Source organism: Scyliorhinus canicula, chromosome 4, assembly GCF_902713615.1.
Source record: "Scyliorhinus canicula chromosome 4, sScyCan1.1, whole genome shotgun sequence".
Taxonomy (NCBI): domain Eukaryota; kingdom Metazoa; phylum Chordata; class Chondrichthyes; order Carcharhiniformes; family Scyliorhinidae; genus Scyliorhinus; species Scyliorhinus canicula.
Genome location: NC_052149.1, coordinates 35,291,377 through 35,311,052, shown reverse-complemented (window position 1 = coordinate 35,311,052; position 19,676 = coordinate 35,291,377). Strand labels below are relative to the sequence as shown.

Genomic DNA, 19,676 nt, shown 5'->3' with positions numbered 1-19,676 from the left:
AGAGGCACCATATCCCTTGGGAGGTCCTGAACATCACCTTGTATGCTCATCTCAAATATGTGCCTGTTTTCATATGGCGAGTTCACAGGTTACAAAATCTACAGCATCGCACACATGTATCTCACACACAACGCAGGACATACCAGACCTATATGAAACATTAGGATTTTCTGTACACTATACAAGAACCAATACTGAGGCATACGTTAAGAGTGACTAATCAGTTTATACGCAATGTGTTCTGAATTCTGCAGGCAAGATGTAGAACTTAAGCAGGTTGTGTATATGTGCAGACAGTTTTGCAGTGTATGAAATTATGAGGGGTCTGGAAACTGAAAAAGAAGGATCCGTTTGCCTTAACAGAGAGCTCAATAACCAAGGGACACAGACTTAAACTAACTGGCAGAAGAATTAGAGGGAAGTTGAGAAGGTTTTTTCACCAGCGAGTGGTGCGGATCTGGAACACAAAGCCTGAAGCAGTGATAGAAGCAGAAATCTTTGTTCAGTTAAAAAATACTTGGATATTTAATAAAAATGCTCTAACCTTCAGACTACTGAAATTGGGATTAGGCTGCAAAGCTATTTATTCCGCTGTAAATGGACACAAAATGTCGATTGGCCTCCTTTATAGATTCTCAATGTTTCTTTGCAAATCAAACAAAATGTTTGCCTCTGAAAGTAAAGTCATAGAGACATATAGGATTGCTGAAGGTATAAAAAGCCTCAACCCAGATTATTACTTTAAATTAATCCATCAGAGTAGAACCATGAGATAGGAGTCCAAACTAGCAAAACCTAACTATAGAACCAAAATTAGGAATTGCGGATTCATTCAAAGAGTGATCAGTGCATGGCTTTAACTTCAGGTAGAGCAGCAGAAGCAAAACCCCTAAAATCATTCAAATTTAATGCAGCAATGGGAGAGGCATTAATTAGGGGATCAAATCCCACAGGTGGATTAATTAACGTGTGCCAAAAAGCCTTGCCCCGCCTTATTTTGTGACCGTGTGAATCGAGTATCTGCTATCACATAGACATGCTGAGACACAGTTACAATAGGCAAAATAGGAAGCAAATGGAGTTGGTCAAACACCAAACGCATCCAATTTGGTCAGATGTCACACAAAACAGCAGTATTGTTAAATTGCAGAATAACGGAGTTTAAGCTACATTACTTAGAATCCTACCTCATCACAAATGACCATCCCAACAGCACTCTTGCAAAGCACGTCGGCATGTAGCCGGAATGTCTCATAAGAAATTATCAGGATTGGAGTTGGAATCCGTAACCCATGCTGGCTCATGAATGTAGCTGCGCGAGGAGGAAAAGGACGAGAATGAAATAAACCTGTCAGCATACAAATTCTGCCTAAAGCACCAAGTTACAGTGGAGATCTGTCTGGGAATTCTCAAACTATGAGGTTTATCAGTAATTTCCTGCAGTATGACACTTGATCCTTAAAAACATCTTATACTTGCTGTCAATTGTACACTTTCTTTTATTCGCTCTTGGGGATGTGGGCGTCGCTGGCTGGACCAGCATTTGTTGCCCATCCCTACTTACCCTTGAACAGAGTGGCTTGCTAAGCCATTTCAGTGGGAGCAGTTTAAAAAGAACAATTTTTTTTAGAGTACCCAATTCTTTTGTTTCCAATTAACAGGTAACTCATTGTGGCCAATCCACCCACATGCACATCCCTGAGCCGTGGGGGCAAGACCCACAGACATAGGGAGAACGCCCAAACTCCACACGTACAGCGACCCAGGGCCGGGACCGAACCCGGGTCCCCAGTGCCACGAGGCAGCAGCTCCAACCACTGCGCCGCCCCCAGTGGGGACAGTTAATAGTCAACCGCATTGCTGCGTGGGTCTGGAGTCACATGTCAGCCAGTGGGAAGGGTGGCAGATTACCTTCCCTGAAGGACATCAGGGGCTGGTTTAGCACAGTGGGCTAAATCACTGGCTTGTAATGCAGAACAACCAGCAGCGTGGGTTCAATTCCCATACCAGCCTCCCCGAACAGGCGCCGGAATGTGGCAACTAGGGGCTTTTCACAGTAACTTCATTGATGCCTACTTGTGACAATAAGTGATTATTATTATTAATGAACCAGCTGAGCTGAATTTTTTTTAAATGACAATTGGTAATGGTTTTATGGTCTTCACTAGACTTTTAATTCCAGTATTTTATTGAATTCAAATTGCACCTTCTGTCATGGTGAGATTCGTACCCGGGACCCCAGAGTATTACCCTGGATCTCTGGATTACTAGACCAGTGATAATACCACTACGCCTCTCCCAGAAAGAGGCCATTCGGCCATTCAAGGCCTCCGAAAGAGCACTCTATCTATGCTCACGTCCCCACCATATCCCTGTATTCCTAGTTAACCTGTACATCTTTGGACTGTGGGAGGAAACAGGAGCACCCGGAGGAAATCCATGCAGACACGGGGAGAACGTGCAAACTTAACCACTGTGTCACCATGCCACCCAATAGCTGCTCCAAATATCTGCTGCTTGTATCCTATTCCATACCAAGCTCCATTCACTCATCGACCTTGCTTTTTAAAAATTTATTTTTTTAAATATAAATTTAGAGTACCCAATTATTTTTTTTCCAATTAAGGGGCAATTTTGCATGGCCAATCCACCTAACCTGCACATCTTTGGTTTGCGGGGGTGAAACCCATGCAGACATGGGGAGAATGTACTCATCGACCTTGCTGTCCTATATCAGCCCCCATTTGCTGGCATCTCAAATTTAACATTCTCAGTCTGGTGTTTAAACTATTGCATGGCTTTACTCCTTGCCATCTCTGTTAACTCTTCTACCTTGGAACCACACCACCAGTACTACCCCCCCCCCCCCCCCCACCTGCGAATATTCCCTTTAACTAAACAATAAATATTTGCGACACTACCATGGAGACGTCTGTGCTGTCTTTGAGTAATTCCATCAATTGTTTCTGAACGAGCAGATAGGGGCTCAGTTCACATCTCATTTGAAAGATGGCACCGCCAAAAGTAAAACGCTCCCACAGATCTGCACTGAAATGTCAGCCTAGGTTATGCTCAAGTCTCAAGAATCCAGAAACTTTGGACAGAGGTTGACAGTGCTACCACTAAGCCAAGTCTGACAACTTGAAAAGAGATAGAAATGTGCCCAAGATTAGTCTCCAAATAGACTGAACTAATTTGACAGAATAAGGAGTGCATTAATAGGGAAATCAACACTCACTCCTGACATTTTATAATTAGTGTTAAATATATACATTTCTTTTTAATTACAACTAAACATTTTCCTGCACTATTGCCAAGAATAATTCCTATCAAACGTGCAGTGTAGTCAGTAGCTACCAAACATAAGTTCATTCTGTCTAACCAATCTTGGCTTCTAGTCAAATTACTGTTAAATAAAATTACTGTTTATAATATAGAAGCTTCTTTATCTAATTCTTCAGCTTATTGGATCTCATCTCCCAGTGTACCACCCTGTCATTGCAACTTTCAAGATAAATCCACCTCGACACTTACCTAGGATTTGATTTAACACGTTACCCGAGAGATAGCAAACCCTCAGTACTGTACTTTGAATGCCAGCCAATTTGAGTGTTCAAGTTCTGGGGTTTGAAACTATAACCTTCTGACTTAGAAACATAGAAAATAGAAGCAGTAAGAGGCCATTCGGCCCCTAGAGCCTGCACCGCCATTCATTATGATCATGGCTGATTATCAAGTTCAATATCCTAATCCTGCCTTCCCCCCATATTCCTTTAGTCCCAAGAGCTAAACCTAATTCCTTCTTGAAGTCACATAACGTTTTGGCCTCAACTACTTTCTGGTAGTGAATTCCACAGATTCACCACTGTCTGGGTGAAGAAATTTCTCCTCACCTCAGTCCTAAAAGGTTTACCCCTTATCCTCAATCTATGGCCCCTATTTCTGGACTCCCCCACCATCAGGAACATTCTTTCTGAATCTACCCCGTCTAATTCTGTTAGAGTTGTATAAGTTTCTATGAGATTCCATCTCACTCTTCTAAACTCCAATGAATATAATCCTAACCAATTTAGTCTCTCCTCATAATCCTAACCAATTTGGTCTCTCCTCATATGACAGTCCCGCCATGCCAGGAATCAGCCTGGCAAACCTTCGCTGTACTCCCTCCATAGCAAGAACATCCTTCCTCAGATAAGGAAATCAAAACTGCACCTCATACTCCAGGTGCGGCCTCACCAATACCCTATACAATTGCAGCAAAATATCCCTATTCCTAGACTCGAATTGTCTTGCTATGAAGGCTAGCGTACCATTTGCCTTCTTTACTGCCTGCTGTACGTGCTTGCTTACTTTCAGCGACTGATACATTAGGACACCAAGGTCTCATTTGTGTATCCACTTTTCTCAATTTACACGCAAATAAAAATCTGCCTTCCTATTATTTCTACTGAAGTGGATGACCTCACATTTATCCACGTTCCAATTCCAAACAGGGGCAGCAGGGTAGCATGGTGGTTAGCATAAATGCTTCACAGCTCCAGGGTCCCAGGTTCGATTCCCGGCTGGGTCACTGTCTGTGTGGAGTCTGCACGTCCTCCCCCTGTGTGCGTGGGTTTCCTCCGGGTGCTCCGGTTTCCTCCCACAGTCCAAAGATGTGCGGGTTAGGTGGATTGGCCATGCTAAATTGCCCGTAGTGTCCTAATAAAAGTAAGGTTAAGGGGGGGGTTGTTGGGTTACGGGTATAGGGTGGATACGTGGGTTTGAGTAGGGTGATCATGGCTCGGCACAACATTGAGGGCCGAAGGGCCTGTTCTGTGCTGTACTGTTCTATGTTCTATGTAAATTGACAAACACTGACTGACAAAAATAAAAGAAGAAAATTACCTACCCAGTTTCTGGTCAATCTCTGACTTAGTTCCTCCATCAATAGTCAATGATTGTAACTTTCCTGTCAGCCACTTCTCCACCTCATTGTACCAGTTTTTCACCAAACTGGATGGAGTCACAACAATGATTTTCTCAATCTCTGGCTTGACATCTGGGCTTTGTCGCAGAAGGGTCCACATTAGGGAAATGCACTGCAATGTTTTCCCCAATCCCATTTCATCTGCCATAATACAGCCAAAGCCATCCACAATGCGTCCGCCTGTCACACAGTCCCACATGAACTTCACACCCTGGAAGAAGACACATAATTTACTTGCTACTTTGAACGAGCAGAGGTAAATCCTTTTGGGGATCTCAAGTGAAAATGTACATGATCTCAATCAGATCCTAATCTGCCATGTTGCTTAATGGAAGGCACAAAGTGGAAGCCAGGTCCTTAATCCCTGGGAGGAAAAATATAAAGTGCTAACCACATTCTACACTGATACACCACCAGTGACCAGGTCATGAATTGCAGCAGCAGAAATTCTAGGAGCAGGTTGCCTCATGAGCATTTTTAATAGAGCTCGAAAGGAATAGAATATTCAGATTTAAGCAGTCGAGTTGCTTCTGGGATGTTTTCTTTCCGCGTCCATATCCACCAACCCCCCCCCCCCCCCCCCCCCCCCAAACCACCCACCACCACCAACTGACAGATGGAAGCTGGCACATACTCAAGGTCCACCTGGACTTCTTAATTTATCGTCTCCCTGCAGGAGAGCAAAAGCTATTACTCTGGACCTCTCTATAGTGTCAGTTTGATGAAGCGACAGGCACAGGACCAGATTCATTGAAGTGCAATATATTTCTAAAGCTCAGTGATCAGTGATACCGTAGCTTGTAACTTCCTTCTCCAACATTAAAGGTCACTGATGGTTAGATCTTGTGGGTCAACAGGGGTCTCAACCCTGGTTGGAGAACACTTGTCAGCTATGTGGGGGAGGCCTAAAGAAATCAAGTGTCCTTCAGGGATTAAATGGCCATCAGCGGGCATCCGAATTTCTGCTCTCGCAGCTCTATGCTAGTTTCTGCTCTATCTCAGTTCCTGCTCTCACCACTCTACCCCATTTCCTGCTCCATTCCAGTTTCCCCTCTCGCCGTTCCATCCCAGTTCCCACTCTCGCCGCTCCGTCCCAGTTCCCACTCTCGCCGCTCCGTCCCAGTTCCCACTCTCGCCGCTCCATCCCAGTTCCCACTCTCGCCGCTCTGTCCCAGTTCACTCTCTCGCTGCTCCGTCCCAGTTCCCACTCTCGCCGCTCCGTCCCAGTTAGCACTCTCGCCGCTCCGTCCCAGTTCCCACTCTCGCCGCTCCGTCGCAGTTCCCACTCTCGCCGCTCCGTCCCAGTTCCCAGTCTCGCCGCTCCGTCCCAGTTCCCAGTCTCGCCGCTCCGTCCCAGTTAGCACTCTCGCCCCTCCGTCCCAATTCCCACTCTCGCCGCTCCGCCCCAGTTAGCACTCTTGCCGCTCCGTCCCAGTTAGCACTCTCGCCGCTCCGTCCCAGTTCCCACTCTCGCCGCTCCGTCCCAGTTCCCACTCTCGCCGCTCCGTCCCAGTTAGCACTCTCGCCGCTCCGTCCCAGTTCCCACTCTCGCCGCTCCGTCCCAGTTCCCAGTCTCGCCGCTCCGTCCCAGTTCCCAGTCTCGCCGCTCCGTCCCAGTTAGCACTCTTGCCGCTCCGTCCCAGTTAGCACTCTCGCCGCTCCGTCACAGATCCCACTCTCGCCGCTCCGCCCCAGTTCCCACTCTCGCCGCTCCGTCCCAGTTAGCACTCTCGCCGCTCCGTCCCAGTTAGCACTCTTGCCGCTCCGTCCCAGTTAGCACTCTTGCCGCTCCGTCCCAGTTCCCACTCTCGCCGCTCCGTCCCAGTTCCCACTCTCGCCGCTCCGTCCCAATTCCCACTCTCGCCGCTCCGCCCCAGTTAGCACTCTTGCCGCTCCGTCCTAGTTAGCACTCTCGCCCCTCCGTCCCAATTCCCACTCTCGCCGCTCCGTCACAGTTCCCACTCTCGCCGCTCCGTCCCAGATCCCACTCTCGCCGCTCCGTCCCAGTTAGCACTCTCGCCGCTCTGCCCCAGTTAGCACTCTCGCCGCTCCGTCCCAGTTCCCACTCTCGCCGCTCCGTCCCAGTTAGCACTCTCGCCACTCCGTCCCAGTTAGCACTCTCGCCGCTCCGCCCCAGTTAGCACTCTCGCCGCTCCGTCCCAGTTAGCACTCTCGCCGCTCCGTCACAGTTAGCACTCTCGCCGCTCCGCCCCAGTTAGCACTCTTGCCGCTCCGTCCCAGTTAGCACTCTTGCCGCTCCGTCCCAGTTAGCACTCTCGCCGCTCCGTCCCAGTTAGCACTCTCGCCGCTCCGCCCCAGTTAGCACTCTCGCCGCTCCGTCCCAGTTCCCACTCTCGCCGCTCCGTCACAGTTAGCACTCTCGCCGCTCCGTCACAGATCCCACTCTCGCCGCTCCGTCACAGTTCCCACTCTCGCCGCTCCGTCCCAGTTAGCACTCTCGCCGCTCCGTCCCAGTTCCCACTCTCGCCGCTCCGTCCCAGTTAGCACTCTCGCCACTCCGTCCCAGTTAGCACTCTCGCCGCTCCGTCCCAGTTAGCACTCTCGCCGCTCCGTCACAGATCCCACTCTTGCTGCTCCATCCCAGTTCCCACTCTCGACGTGTGGTTTCATGGTTAGTTCTGTAATTCTCCTTTTTTTTATTGAATTCAAATTTCACCATCTGCCATAATGGTATTTGAACCTAGGTCCCCAGTGTTTCTGCACTGTCCTGGATCTCTGGATCGCCAGTCCAGTGACAATAACACGATGGCACCAAAGACTTGTGCCTTTGCCTGTTTTTAAATATGCAAATAATTATGTTAACAGACACAATAAGTCAACAAAGAATTATTTTCTCATCCATAAAAGACATCGACATCTATGCACCAAAAATATTCTTGACCTCACCTCTCTCTGATGTGGTCTCAAGACAGAGGATAGGATAGGATCGACCACCACATGTACTGGAAGCTTCTCTCTGACAGAAGAGAGAAATTAAAACAGCAAAATTAGAAAAATGTTGCTTGAACTAAGCTAACCCAGGGTCTGATTCACAGACTCGCATCACATTTATTATTTTATGTTTAGTGGAAGTATTTTCATATTTTTCCTCATGATTTTTTAAATGTTTAAAATTAGCAGTAAAGAATGCTTTGCAACACAATTTAATCTTTTTACTGTCCCAGCATCTCAAATACTTGAATTATACGAACCATTTTCAGAATTGCCTCTCCAGATCTCTATGATTAGGTTTTATTTTATTATATTTAGATTCCTCTTTCCATTCTTATTTATTTAAAAATCAGTACAATAATTTTAAGTCAGATATTGGGTACAATCCCAATATGCTGATCTGAAGTTTCTCTGCTTTCATTTTCACTGCCAAAGTCATTTACGAAGGAAGGACAATATTGGACAATAAATACTGGCAAGCCAGCGATGCCCACACCCCGTGAAAGGATTTGGTTTTAAAAAAGAGAGAATTTTAAACCTATGAACAGTAGCGGGTACAGATACATTTTTGGCTTTTCTATATTATTATTACTACTTGGAAAATTTCCGTCTCCATATTTTACATTGAAAAGTGAGTCCCAATTTCTTAATTTTTCAAGGCACTGGCCTCGATACCTCTGGAAGTGTGCAGTAATGAACAGAACAAACGTCTGTAAATTACTTTCGCCACTAAAATTAAATTTAATAGAAGCAAATTACTGCAGATGCTGGAATCTGAAGCAAATTACTGCAGATGCTGGAATCTGAAACAAAAGCAGAAAATGCTGGAAAATCTCAGCAGTTCTGACAGCATCTGTGGAGAGAGAAGGGAGCTGATGTTTCAAATCTGGATGACTCTTTGTCAAATTAATTTTGAGGTGGTAGGAGCCAACTTTCACTTTTCAGAAGCAGTTGAACATCACAAGTACAGCCTTCACTTTAAGTTTACGATATTAAGCAAATTTAACAAAAGATGAATAAGATGAATATTTACAGTAGGATTACTTCTATTTTTCTCTTTGAAAGCAAAGTTGATAAAAAGTTAGAATCCAAATGCTAATCTGTACTTGAAAGCCTTCATATATTACTTATTTTTGTCTTTCATAATGCGATAGAAGCGGTGGTATCCAAAAGATGTCTTTGAGAGGTTGTAAAATTGACTTTTAGGTTTGAACATCAACAGCTCCTTAAATAGCCCCGAAGACTACTATCAGGATTTCCTAGATTTGAACAGTCTACTATATTTGAAACATACATGAACGGGGCCGAAACGGGCAACCATTAATTTTTAAAATCGTATTCTTTTTAATAATCTTTATTGTTACAAGTGGGCTTGCATTAACACTGCAATGAAGTTACTGTGAAAAGCCCCTAGTCGCCACATGCCGGCGCCTGTTTGGGTACACAGAGGGAGAATTCAGAATGTCCACATTACCTAATAACATGTCTTTCGAGACTTGTGGGAGGAAACCCGAGCATCTGGAGGAAGCCCACATAGACACGGGGAGAACGTGCAGACTCCGCACAGATAGTGACCCAAGCTGGGAATCGAACCAGGGACCCAGGCCCTGTGAAGTCATAGTGCTACCCACTGTGCTACCGTGCTGCCCAATACAGATAGAGTTGGATTGAAAGTAGCTTGGTTCCTCCCTTTATCTTTTTTTTTAATTTAGAGTACCCAATTCATTTTTTCCAATTAGGAAGCAATTTAGCGTGGTCAATTCACCTACCTTGCACATCTTTGGGTTGTGGGGGCGAAACCCACGCAAACACGGGGAGAATGTGCAAACTCCATATTTTGTATTTATTTTCTTTTCATGTATGGAATGATCTGTTTAAGCTGCACGCAGAACAATACTTTTCACTGTACCTCAGTACACGTGACAATAAACCTATCCAATATGCAGCCTCTGACGTGCTCTTGTAGCCACAGTATTTATTTGCCGAACACAGAGAATAAAATGGAGAATACAACATGCTTATTGGTGAAAGGGTGGACGAAGTCCACCAATCTGCCAAGCTGAAAAACTAACTCTCAGTAGTACAGATCAGATATTTTGATCAAGCAGATTCTACTTTACAGGTTCCCACATGTCAAGAAGAAGAAAATAGATCAAACTATCATGAATTTTACACACTGTGGTTGGTTGGGAATACTTGGGGCAAGCCTTTAAGTGTACGGTAATTACATTAATTGGATATGGCGACACTCTATAAATCCTTTGACCAGGAATTGATGTTACTCACTTGTCAGCCTTTAGTTGGTCATGTGCACTCAGAGGTGGAGGTTCATAGAGTACCAGAGCACCATCTTCATATGGATCATGGAGAGATCGTCTGGCTCCTGCACGCTTAATCCCAAGTGCCCTCAATCCAAGAGAACCTTAAATACAACAATGCATGCGAGAATTAATTACAATCAAAACTTTCACTCACTATTATGTAGACCATCAAGATTTTGCTCATTGACAACATTTGGTGACCACAGCAGATTCAGCCTCCAAAAAAATAAGGGTATCTCTTCTGAATTGGACAGCATAAAATTAGGGTTTGTAACAAGAACAATTTGGGAAGCACTAAAATGTCAGCGATTACCAGAACAATGCTGACTGTGACTTTTTATTAATAAACTTTTAAAATTTTTTTACATTAGTATCACGTCATGTCACAAATTAAGCTCTGATGAAAGGTTATCGACCTGAAATATTAATGCCGTTTCTCTCTCCACACAAGCTACCTGACCTGCTGAGCATTTACAGCTTTCACTAATTTTATTTCAGATTGCCAGCATTTGCAGTAGTTTGCTTTTGACACTTTAATTTTGGAATGCAATGACCATCACATATACAAATGCTGCAGCCATCTTGTACTGACAATATTTCACAAACAGTTGTTCGTTGGGAAATGAATATTGGCCAGGTGTCACATGTCAGGTTTGGGTGAGGATAACGAAGGCCCGAAGGTGGCTAGAAATGATATATATCTCTCTCTCTCTCTCTCTCGGATGACAAAATACGCAATGCCACCTTCATGTGCAAAATTTACAATACACCCCAAAAGACGTTTTGGTAGACTAAAATAACAAAAATTAATCAAACACAAAACAAGCACTTCACCAGTGTGGCTTTCCAGGTATGAGCTACGGTCTCAGTTCCAACTGTAAAAATACAGTCCTTTCCAACCAACTCCTTTAACTTCTCATCCTCATCAGAAGGAGCAGTGCTCCGAAAGCTCGTGTTTGTAACAAACCTGTTGGACTTTAACCTGGTGTTGTAAGACTTTTTACTGTGCTCACCCCAGTCCAACGCCAGCATCTCCACATCTGGTCTACCATTTAACTTTGTTATTGAGCTTCTTTGTACCTTCCTGTTGAGGCATGTGATAGTCACCACCTTAGAACAGATGTTCATTATCACCTTCACTCTGAGCTCACTTGGCCATCATCGGCAAGGACGCTTTGTATCTCCTGACCTGTATCTCACACTGACTTGCTCGGGGTTTTGGGATAATCAGTCTCCAATAGTTAATACATCTGCTGAGTGTCACTATTCACTGACTGAGTGTCAGCAGTGGAGTCACCATATCCCCGGGTTGTTCCAGTGTGTGTATGTATGTTCCCTGCCAGTCCTCCAGCTGCTGTCCAGCTCCGTTTACATATATCCCCCAAATCCCACGCCCAGCCTCTCTCTTAAACATTCTCCGTCAACATTTTTTGAATGTGTGCACGCATCCTGACCGTTTATAGACCAAACATTTTCTTAAAGAACAATTTTCATACAGAGCCTAAATTAGACTGAGCATCTCCAATGAAACATGTCATATTCATGGTTCAAGAATAGGTCCAACTCTAGAGTAATAACTGCCCCTTTCTACATTAACATTTTCATTGGCATTTCAGTAAACAAACACAAAAAACTGGCAAGTCTACAGTTATATAGAACCTTGGTAAGACCGCACTTAGAATATTGCGCACAATTCTGGTTGCCACACTACCAGAAGGATATGAAAGCTTTGCAGAGGAGTTTGATCAGGATATTGCTTGGCCTGGAGGGTGTTAGCTATGCGGAGAGGCTGAATAGACTTGGAATGTTTTCATTAGAATGACGGAGGTTGAGGGGCAACCTGATAGAGGTCTACAAGATTATGACGGGCATGGATAGAGTGGATGGACAGGCACTCTTTCCCAGGGTGGAGAGGTCACTCACTAGGGAGCACAGGTTTAAGGTCCATGGGGAAAGTTTAGAGGGGATATGTGAGGAAGGTTTGTTTTTGTTTTTTTACACAGGAGGGGAGTGCCTGGAACGCGTTGCCAGGGGAGGTTGTGGAAGCAGATAAAACGGCGTTCAAAAGGCATCTCAACAAACACATGGATAGGATGGGTAGAGAGGGATATGGCACTAGGAAGTGCTGAGGGTTTTGGCCAAGGTACAGGCTTGGAGAGCCAAAGGGCCTGTTCCTGTGCTGTATTGTTCTTTGTTTAAACTCAAAACGTAGCTCCAAACCAGAGCAGTTTTCTCCCCCATCCTGTTTAATACCAGTCTTCATCAAGCAACTATCTAATTCCCTCCAGACCAAAAATAAAATTCTGTTGACTTTTTGCATATAGTCTATGTGCTCTTTGAATGACATCTATTACCGTGTGTAAATGAATAATATTGGACATTAGGGCCCAGTTTCAATTCTGGGCAAATAACTGTGTTTTGAGTGAGTTTAAATTGGGTATCAGATAATTACTTAAAGGTTACAAACTTAAACACAGTTTTGTGAATTATTTTGTCTTCACCCTTGCAGTTTATGATTTCCTTGGTTTGATTAGTGTAAATCCTTCTGAAAATCTGTCCTATGATGCGACATATCAGCAAGGTAGCATAGTGGTTAGAACAGTTGCTTCACAGCTCCTGGGTCCCAGGTTTGATTCCCGGCTCGAGTCACATGGGTTTCCTCTGGGTGCTCCGGTTTCCTCCCACAGTCCAAAGATGTTGTTCGATGGATTGGCCATGCTAAATTGCCCTTAGGTTAGGTGGGGTTACTGGTTTATGAAGATAGGGTGGAGGTATAGGCTTAAGTGGGGTGCTCTTTCCAGGAGCCGGTGCAGACTCATTGGGCCGAATGGCCTCCTTCTGCACCATAAATTCTATGATATCATCTATAAATCGTCAGATCCACTTGATTAAGAGTTTTGGAACTAACTTTAGTATATCTATTTTATCTTAAAAGTGATCCAATTACAATGTTCAAAGTTAACAGATCAGCTCAGGAGTTCCTACTTTTGGGGCTAGTGCATTAAAGCTCTACAATATATAATGTAGTTATTATATCTAGTCTAACTACTATATTCTACCAGATGCTACTGATAATAGTTCAGAAAAAATAGGAGATTTTTCTATTTGGGTTGCTGATTATACCTGTGTAGTTTGGAATAGGCACTCGGAAAGGTTTGGCCAAGATGCTGCGAATGAAAGCCTCCTGTGGGGAACAGAAAGAAATGTCAGCACATACATCCATTTTACTAATACACTGATGATAGATCAATTTGAAATGCTTCCTTGTTGTCACTGAGATGGGTTAGGTAGGCTGCAATAATCTTTTACATTCTGTATATTTCTATTGATATGCTTATTAATAATGGTGTAATTGTTCTGTTTGGATATTTTTGAGAAAAAGAGACATGCTATTCAAGTTTTTTTGTCTTGCACTCATCAAAACTGGCAATTAGTTTAAGATTTAACTGGCAGTTAACAGTTCCCTGCTGCATTTTCCATAGCAACATCTCTGCCGACCAAACAGCACTCTATTTTCATGCAGTATAAATTGATGTTCTCTTCACTGTTGGTTTATCTTGTAGCTACCCTGATGAGTGCAAGACAAAATGCTTTGACAAAATGTCTATGTTTTTCAGCAGTAGTCAAGTTCTGTACTATCAGACAATTATTGAGATTTACTTCAACTCTGTCAAAAGATTTCCCAAGTTTATCAACATGATATGAAATTATTCTGAAGTGAACCACCCACACCAGGAAATAAGAGTGTAAAACTTCTAAATAAATTGATTAGAAGGGCAATGTAATTTAATCTTTTGGATCCAACTTCAAATCCAGATCAAACGGATAAAGGTCAATGCTACCCACTGGCTATATGGGTTCTATAACAAATAAGGTTAGGCTGCCTTGATCAAGTTCCTAATAGATGAGAGAGTTCTCAGCACAAAATCAGCTCCAGTTTAGGTCTAATGTGTCAGATATACCACAATCAATGGCTAATGTAGACAATGGAAACGTGACACTGGTAATGTAAGAAGCATCTTCTGTTGAGGCAATATTGTTGGTGTTACTCTGCATCTAAACATCCCTGTGCCTGACCTATGATTGCAAGATGCTAAGAATAGGTGCCACTGCAAAAGCATTTAATTTCCTCTGTTCAAATGTAATAAATGGGGGCGGGGGGAGGCGAGGGGAAATAGTGAAGGCCATCCTCTCACATTGTAGAGACTGTTGCATAGAAAAATTCAGCAATTATTTTGAACATCAAAAGATCATACAAGCCAAGACACTAAGATAGAGGTTTACAGCCAATCATGTGGGCTCAAGCTCCATTCCAGGACTTGAGGACACTGAAAGGTGGCATTCACCTGAGGAAGGAGCAGTGCTCCGAAAGCTAGTGATTTGAAACAAACCTGTTGGACTTTAACCTGGTGTTGTAAGACTTCTTACTGTGCTCACCCCAGTCCAACGCCTGCATCTCCACATCATGAAATGTCTCGTTAGACGCATACTAGACATATGAGCTGGAAATTAATTCATTTATTTTTACATAATATATAATTTGAAAGTTGACTGAAGCCATGTGTCTCAACCAGTGATGCGGTTTTTAATTTCATGTTCATTTTTCATCTTTCTCTTGGGAGGAGGAAAATAACAGACTTTTAAAAACACATAATGGGATTGAAAGGCACTGCAACCAGACTCAATCCTATCTTCATGTGCAGCTATGCCTACACATTCCAGGCAACTTATGTCCTTTCCCCTTCGTCCAGAAAGCAAGATCTATGGAAGGAGTCCTAACACCCAGATCAGCAAACACAACACAGAGTAAAGCTATAGTGCCCAAACATGTCCTCATCCCCACCTTTGACACTTAAAGAGCGTCAAAGCCAGGAACTCAGTCCTATTGCATTTATATTTAATCTTCATTGGCTTGTTCTATGTTACAAATGTTACGTTTGTAAGACTGCTATGTTTTGGGACTGTCACTTTAATTTAGATTAAAATGGAGGAACACAGGGGGTTATAGGAACATTGGATTTAGGAGCAAATGCAGGCTATTTTGGGCCTAATCTGCCAATTTTGTGCCCACTTGTTTGGCCTGTTTTGAACTCCATTCAAGGACAAGCTTGGGCGACTTGGTTGTTAAAGATTAAAAAGAGGTCGAGATGGTCTTACTGGGAAGAAGGTGTGGAATATTCACATCTGCAGCACAGTAGCATAGTGTTTAACACTATGGCGTCACAGCACAAGGGTCCCAGGTTCGATTCCCGGCTTGGGCCATTGTTTGTGCAGAGTCTGCATGTTCTCCCCGTTTCTTCGTGAGTTTCCTCCCGCAAGTCCCGAAAGATGTGCTGTTAGGTAATTTGGACATTCTGAATTCTCCCTCTGTGTACCCAGACAGGCACCGGAATGTGATGACTAGGGGCTTTTCATAGTAACTTCGTTGCAGTGTTAATGTAAGCCTACTTGTGACAATAAAGATTATATGATATATAAACAATGACAGTGGATAGACTGTTGGTTGCCACATCATGGGGAGGTGCGACGAAAGTCATGGTTTGTAAGTGTTTATCTTTTTAACCATCTACTTTATTTCAAGTTAGAATGAATTCGAGGGATTAGAGAATAGGGGCCTCACGGTAGCATGGTGGTTAGCATCAATGCTTCACAGCTCCAGGGTCCCAGGTTCGATTCCTGGCTGGGTCACTGTCTGTGCGGAGTCTGCACGTCCTCCCCGTGTGTGCGTGGGTTTCCTCCGGGTGCTCCGGTTTCCTCCCACAGTCCAAAGATGTGCGGGTTAGGTGGATTGGCCATGCTAAATTGCCCGTAGTGTAAGGTTAATGGGGGGGGATTGTTGGGTTACGGGTATACGGGTTACGTGTGTTTAAGTAGGGTGATCATTGCTCGGCACAACATCGAGGGCCGAAGGGCCTGTTCTGTGCTGTACTGTTCTATGTTCTTCTAATAGCTAATTAGCATATTATTCACGTTTTCATGAAGATGGGCTCTGGGAATAGAGAAGTCCATAGGAAGCCACTGTAGAATTGAGTTGCAGCTTTCTCCAGTCAGTCTGCAGATCGAGAGTGACAGAAAGAGAGTGGTTGCAAGTCCTGAGACAATATTGGCCCTGTCAATCACCACGCAAGCCTCGTTTGGCAGCTCGTGCTCAGGTTGAAGCGATTGACTTCATGAGGATTTAAGCGAGACAAGAAGATGCACTTAGCTTGGCTAGAGGGAAGAATCTCTAATTCATTGCTTGCCGTGAAAGTGAGATCAGGAATTAGACATGATCCACCTGGAAAAGGAAAAAGGAAGCAAGCCATCGGGAACTGAGAATAGCTTTGGGAAGGTTCCTTGTTATGGCTGTGAGAGGGTTAGTTTAAACAACTCAGATTTCACCTCTCACCACCCATCTGTAAACTGAAAGCTTTTTTTCACCGAACCCTACAGTGCAGAAGGAGGCCCATCGAGTCTGCAATAACCCTATAAGAGCACCTTACTTGGGCTCACTCCCCCACCCTATCACCGTAACCTCACCCAACCTGTACATTTCTGGACTCCAAGCAACAATTTTAGCACGGGCAATCCACCTAACACATCTTTGGTCTGTGGGAGGAAACTAGAGCACCCGGAGGAAACCCACACAGACACAGGGAGAACATGCAAACTGCATGCAGACAGTCAGAGAGATCGAGGTATACAGGTCCAAGGTCACTGAAAGGGGCAACACAGGTGGAGAAGGTAGTCAAGAAGGCATACGGCATGCTTGCCACCATTGGCCAAGGCATTGAGTATAAGAATTGGCAAGTCATGTTGCAGCTGTATATAACGTTAGTTAGGCCACACTTGGAGTATAGTGCTCAATTCTGGTCGCCACACTATCAGAAGGATGTGGAGACGTTAGAGAGGGCGCAGAAGAGATTTACCAGGAAGTTGCCTGGTATGGAGGGCATCAGCTATGAGGAGAGGTTGAATAAACTTGATTTGTTCTCGCTGGAACAACGGAGGTTGAGGGGCGACCTGATAGAGGTCAAGAAAATTATGAGGGGCATAGACAGAGTGGATAGTCAGAGGCTTTTTCCCAGGGTAGAGGGGTCAATTACTAAGGGACATAGGTTTAAGGTGCAAGGGACAAGGTTTAGAGGAGATGTACGAGGCAAGTTTTTTTTTTTTACACAGAGTAGTGGGTGCCTGGAACTCGCTGCCGGAGGAGGTGGTGGAAGCAGGGACGATAGTGACATTTAAGGGGCTTCTTGACAAATACATGAATAGGATGAGAATAGAGGGATACGGACCCAGGAAGTGTAGAAGATTTTAGTTTAGACGGGCAGCATGGTCGGCACAGGGTTGGAGGGCCAAAGGGCCTGTTCCTGTGCTGTACTTTTCTTGTTCGTTGTTAGTCACACTAGGTTGGAATGAAACCCGGCTCCCTAGCACTGTGAGGCAGCAGTGCTACCCACTGTCCCATCGTGCCACCTTTTGATTTGGTTCTCCCCTTATAAGCGGTGGAACTTGTCACAACCTCTCAGTCCTGGTGTGATCCAATTTCGATTAATAACCCTACAGCAAACTAAAGGAAGGATGAACTTGGAGGGTTATTTTGTTTACAAACAAGAGATTCTTTAGTACCACAGGGCAATATTACTGGTTCCACAGGCTGGGGGTGGGGTCATGCCACATGACTCCCTTCTCTCTACTCTGCCTTTGTCAAAGGATGTGTATCCCTTTGCCTGGGTCCCGGAGATTGCAGATGTTCCAGCTGTTAAATGTTCATGGGAGGTTGCAGAATCCTTTGTCTCCAATTAGCCAGGCCTAGCTCATGAAATGTAGATGGCCTCTGTATAGTTCCCTTTGAATTGGGTCTCTTCAGAGATTAGGAGGTATCAACTTCTGAAAAAATGTCCATATTAACCTTTATTACTCAAGGGTCAGAGACAGACATAGCTTCAGCCATTTTAAAATGGGTCCTTGTCCAATCTATCAATTGGTAGAAATTAACCATTAGGCTCTTTCTATATAAAACGGTGGAGGAGGATTTTCTGCTGATTTAAAATACACATTTTTTCTGAGGTTTAGAGTGTAAGTTGCCTACAGAATAGTATTTAGATAATGTGGATTTTGGTTCAATTACTACAGTAAAAGTCGTAAAAGTTGAAATCTTGTGTGATCCTGCTAGTCATCCTCTAGAAGTTTCAAAAACTTTCTAAAAGTTTATGATCTCTAAAGGGATCGTGACACCTGCCCTAGCCTGGAAAATATTGTTTTTACAGTGTCTTATCAATGAATCTATCCTAAATAGAAAACCAAGATCTGATGGCATCAGCAAATTAGCATATGTGCATAAATGAAACTTTATACATTAGCAACTAAAGCTCCATATGATAATCCACATGCTCAAACGGTAAACAACCTGTTTACCTAGACCTTGGACGAGCAAACAAACCAACAATTTCCTTGGTCTACATACCTTAGCAGCACACGTAACAGCCTCCCCGAACAGGCGCCGGAATGTGGCGACTAGGGGCTTTTCACAGTAACTTCATTTGAAGCCTACTCGTGACAATAAGCGATTTTCATTTCATTTCATTTTCACATGATCAGTAGATCGAGGCAAAATTGTATCACAGTTGTACAGTTATGTAGATTCTACTATACTTATTGAAAATTGTAATCTACATCTGCAGGGCCCTTCCACTAACAATCTTTCTCCCATAATCAACAATTTGTGGTATTGCTCACTCACATGCTGGCTGCTGTCAAGGCACACAGGTTGATTGGTCAGCTGTGCTAGTGGTTTCCGAAATGGTGACATAAAACTTTCATCATCATCGTCATACTCGGATCGCACCTTTTGCCTTTTTGGATTCTGGAAAAAAAAAATGTTTAATTTCATGCTTTGTGATTTTACACAAACTACATAAACTAGCTCGTCTCATCAATCACCCACCCATTCCTGTCACCAAATCACCGGGGATATCAAAGATACTGCACATTAATATTCCATCGAGAGAAATAATTCTATGTGGACTTTAGCCCAGTGACTCCCTAATCTCAAGTGGGAAAATGAGACAAGATTTGATCCATTAACCGTAAAGTTCTTAAATCAGTAAAATCCAACTTGAGGATTGGATTACATCGAATATTAGGGACGGGATTCTCCGGCCCCCGCCCTGGGGGGGGTGGGTGAATCCTGCCCTGCCGCTGGCTGCCAAATTCTCCGCCGCTGGTTTTCTGGCGGGGGCAGGGATTGCGCTGCGCCGGTCGGGGGCCATTGGCAGTGGCCTTCCGGCGATTCTCCGGTCCTCGATGGGCTGAGAGGCCGCCCATTTTCGGCCAGTCCCACCGGCGTGGATTAGAACAGGTTCGTACCAGCGGGACCTGGCTCTGAGGGCGGCTTGCGGAGTCCTCGGGTGCGGGGGGATCTGGCCCCGGGGGGACGGGGGCCATGGTGGCCC

The 19,676-nt window shown here is 44.4% G+C and overlaps 1 protein-coding gene across 1 annotated transcript in view; it reads right to left on the bottom strand.

The window, feature by feature from the left end:
• The window catches only part of rad54l (RAD54 like), a 44,941-nt gene that overhangs the window by 18,911 nt on the left and 6,354 nt on the right, over window positions 1-19,676 (bottom strand). The window contains exons 3-8 of the mRNA XM_038794014.1: window positions 18,965-19,087; window positions 13,363-13,423; window positions 10,205-10,340; window positions 7,874-7,943; window positions 4,889-5,177; window positions 1,188-1,312 (exon numbers count right to left, since the gene is read on the bottom strand). Of these exons, the coding sequence (XP_038649942.1) occupies window positions 1,188-1,312; window positions 4,889-5,177; window positions 7,874-7,943; window positions 10,205-10,340; window positions 13,363-13,423; window positions 18,965-19,087 (804 nt within the window). The remainder of the gene's footprint in view (window positions 1-1,187; window positions 1,313-4,888; window positions 5,178-7,873; window positions 7,944-10,204; window positions 10,341-13,362; window positions 13,424-18,964; window positions 19,088-19,676) is intronic.